Source organism: Gossypium raimondii, chromosome 13, assembly GCF_025698545.1.
Source record: "Gossypium raimondii isolate GPD5lz chromosome 13, ASM2569854v1, whole genome shotgun sequence".
Classification (NCBI taxonomy): Eukaryota; Viridiplantae; Streptophyta; class Magnoliopsida; order Malvales; family Malvaceae; genus Gossypium; species Gossypium raimondii.
Window position 1 is genome coordinate 20,965,066 of NC_068577.1, and position 2,925 is coordinate 20,967,990.

General features: G+C 30.8%; 1 protein-coding gene across 1 annotated transcript; it reads right to left on the reverse strand.

Annotated features, from left to right (window-relative positions):
• Positions 1-644: 644 nt before the first annotated feature.
• Positions 645-1,350, reverse strand: LOC105767520 (histone H2B). Its single transcript, XM_012587076.2, has one exon. It carries the CDS (start codon positions 1,267-1,269, stop codon positions 868-870), a length of 402 nt encoding a protein of 133 aa, XP_012442530.1. The 5' UTR covers positions 1,270-1,350; the 3' UTR covers positions 645-867.
• Positions 1,351-2,925: the final 1,575 nt, after the last annotated feature.

Here is a 2,925-nt window from a genome sequence, read left to right on the forward strand (position 1 = left end):
TTACATTCACGTCAAATCTGGACAACCATATGTCCGGATTCATTCTAAACTTAACCTTTAAATTAGTTATTATTATTATTATATTTTAAAATTTTAAACTTTATTTAATATTTTTATAAATTGTAATAAGATTTTAAAAGAAAATCAAGATTACAAATTAATTTGTACGTACTAAAAAAATTGCAAAGACTCAATTTAATTGAAAAATTGCAAAGGCTTAATTAGTTTTCTAAAAAATCAAAAGGTTTTATACCATTAAATTTTATTTAATTAAAAAACTTGAATTTTATTATTTTCTAAATCTAAAATCTAAAATTCTCGATTTTGATTTGAATTAGAAAATTCATCCCTATCAATTTGAAACCGAACAAACCTTTGACCATCAAACAAGTATAACCCAAATTCAGAGCTAAGAAACTAAAAACAACACAAATCCCGAAGTAATTTGAAATTACTCAAACATAAAATCATCAAAATATATATAATTTAATTACTTCGCCCAAAAATTTAGTGTCACCTCAAACTCAAATAATTTGAATCTAAAATAATTTAAACTATTTAAATTGATTAAAAGAAATCTAAATCGATCAAAATTCAAGAGTCTCTAAAAGAAACTTTGACAAGTGATGGTTCAATTCGTTCAATTGACGATCATAACAGAAAATGGATAGCTATTTAGCATCATAATTGATAAATAAAAAACATTAAAGTTAAAAGAAAAAAAAAGTGCCAAGTTCCATTCTTTAATCTATTGCATCTAGGACATTAAGGCATCATTTAAGTATAACATATATTCAAAAGAAATATAATATATAATTTAATATCGTAGCAATTAGATTAAAATCTCAAAACAAAAAGTCTATAAATCTAAGAACTGGTAAACTTGGTAACCGCTTTGGTACCTTCAGAGACGGCGTGTTTTGCCAATTCGCCCGGTAAAACTAATCTCACTGCCGTTTGGATCTCCCTCGATGTAATTGTTGGCTTCTTATTGTACCTGGCCAATCTAGAAGCTTCCTGAGCCAATTTCTCAAATATATCATTGATGAAACTGTTCATAATCCCCATGGCTTTGCTTGAGATACCGATATCAGGATGAACTTGTTTCAAGACCTTGAAAATGTAAATCTTGTAAGTCTCTGTGCTCTTTTTGATCTTTTTCTTTTTCTTATCCCCGCCTTCCTTTGATATTTTTTTCTCCACTGAGGCTGGAGCTTTCTCTGCTACAGGCTTTTTCTCGGCAGGCTTCTTCTCGGCCTTTGGTGCCATTGGAAGAAAATGATGTTTCTACTCTTTTTAAACCAAACAAACAATCGGTAGAAAAATGAAGTTCAAAAGTCCGGTGGAGAGAAGCATGGGGAGATGGGATTGATTGTGTATTTATATACATGTGTGATTGATCTCATTGGTTACTTGAGTTCCACACGGGTCGATGACAAGGCACTGTTTGATTGAGTTAGTTTAATGTGAACCCCACATGCAGGGGAAGATGTGGACAGTTAGAGATAATATCTCCATGGCCTAAAACACGGCAGTAGAATTAGGACTTAAAAAAACATGACTAATTGCTTAAAGCACAAATTAATTCGGACCGTAGGAATTCAACGTACAACCTTCATGTTAGTAGCATGAAAAATCAAAATATTAATTGACTAAAATTGTGTATTGATCGATTTATTACATATCCAGAGAGTGTAATGAAGAGGTTGATAATCTACCTAAAATGATTATTTGTAATAGTGGAGCTATTCGAAACGCTTCCAAGATGGCTTGGGTTTTAAGTCAAAGTAATTCCTCGTAATGTTTTTTATTCACCCAAAAATTTACACGACAACTTCGAAGAAATACTCCAAATTAGGGTAAATGAGGCAATGGTGTTCGCAATTTACTCGAGTTCGATTTGAAAAATTTAAATTCGAATCGGTAATTATTAAACCAAATTCGAGCTTAATAATACTTAAGTCAAATAGCATGCAAGCTTTATTGAGTTTTTCATATTTTTATATAATTAAATTACGTTATTACTCTTAATAAATATTATTAATCCTAAGCTTAATTTTTGAGTCGAGCTTGAGTACAAAAACTGGTACAAGAGCTTAATTGAGAGCTCGATTATATCTCAATTGAGCTTGAGCTTAAAAATAGATGTTCGATTGAGCCTAAACCAAGTATCGAGCTCTAAATTTATAAATTATCAATTCTTCAAAATATATAGGCTTTAATAGTGAAATGATCCTAGAATTATACCCTAATTCTCAAATTGACCCTTAAAATTTTCTTTATCATAAGTAGTCTTATAGTTTTATTTTGTCCCATATTTTGGTCAAAAAATGTGACACTACTAAATAACCATGTGTAACTTTGGATGAATAAAATCGCGACACATGACAAATTAATTACATTTAATATATATATTTTTTTTCTTTTTTTCTTTTTCTTTTTCTTTCTCTTCTCCTTTCCTCTCCCTCGTATATTTTCTTTCTTCTTCGTCCTCCTATTACAGGACATTCTATATCTAGCAACTAACGATGATATTGTAAGATGATATGCTTAAAAATGCACAAGTTGATGCCAATAATACAAATTTTTTCCTTACCTTGGTATGGTCACTATTCAAAGGAACAAGTACCATTGCATGAGATTTTTACATCGCATGGTTGTCAGCTTTAGATCATAAAGAACACAAACCAGTCGGTCTTGCCCAAATGATAAATCCGAAGAAGATATAAAAAACGTCAAATATATTAAAATAAATGTTATTCCCCTTCTTCCCTTGGAAAAACATTAATCCTTAAATAATTTATAAGCCTATTATATCCCTCCTCCATCTGGACAAATTTCAGCAAGATAGATGGTGTTGGCCTCCCCTTTGACTCCACCTCAGATAATGTCTCGGGTAACCACCTGCCTTAACCAGAGGAACAA

Excerpts from the sequence above, each read along its gene's own strand:
- LOC105767520 (XM_012587076.2), bottom strand. The coding sequence starts at position 1,269 with ATGGCACCAAAGGCCGAGAAGAAGCCTGCCGAGAAAAAGCCTGTAGCA.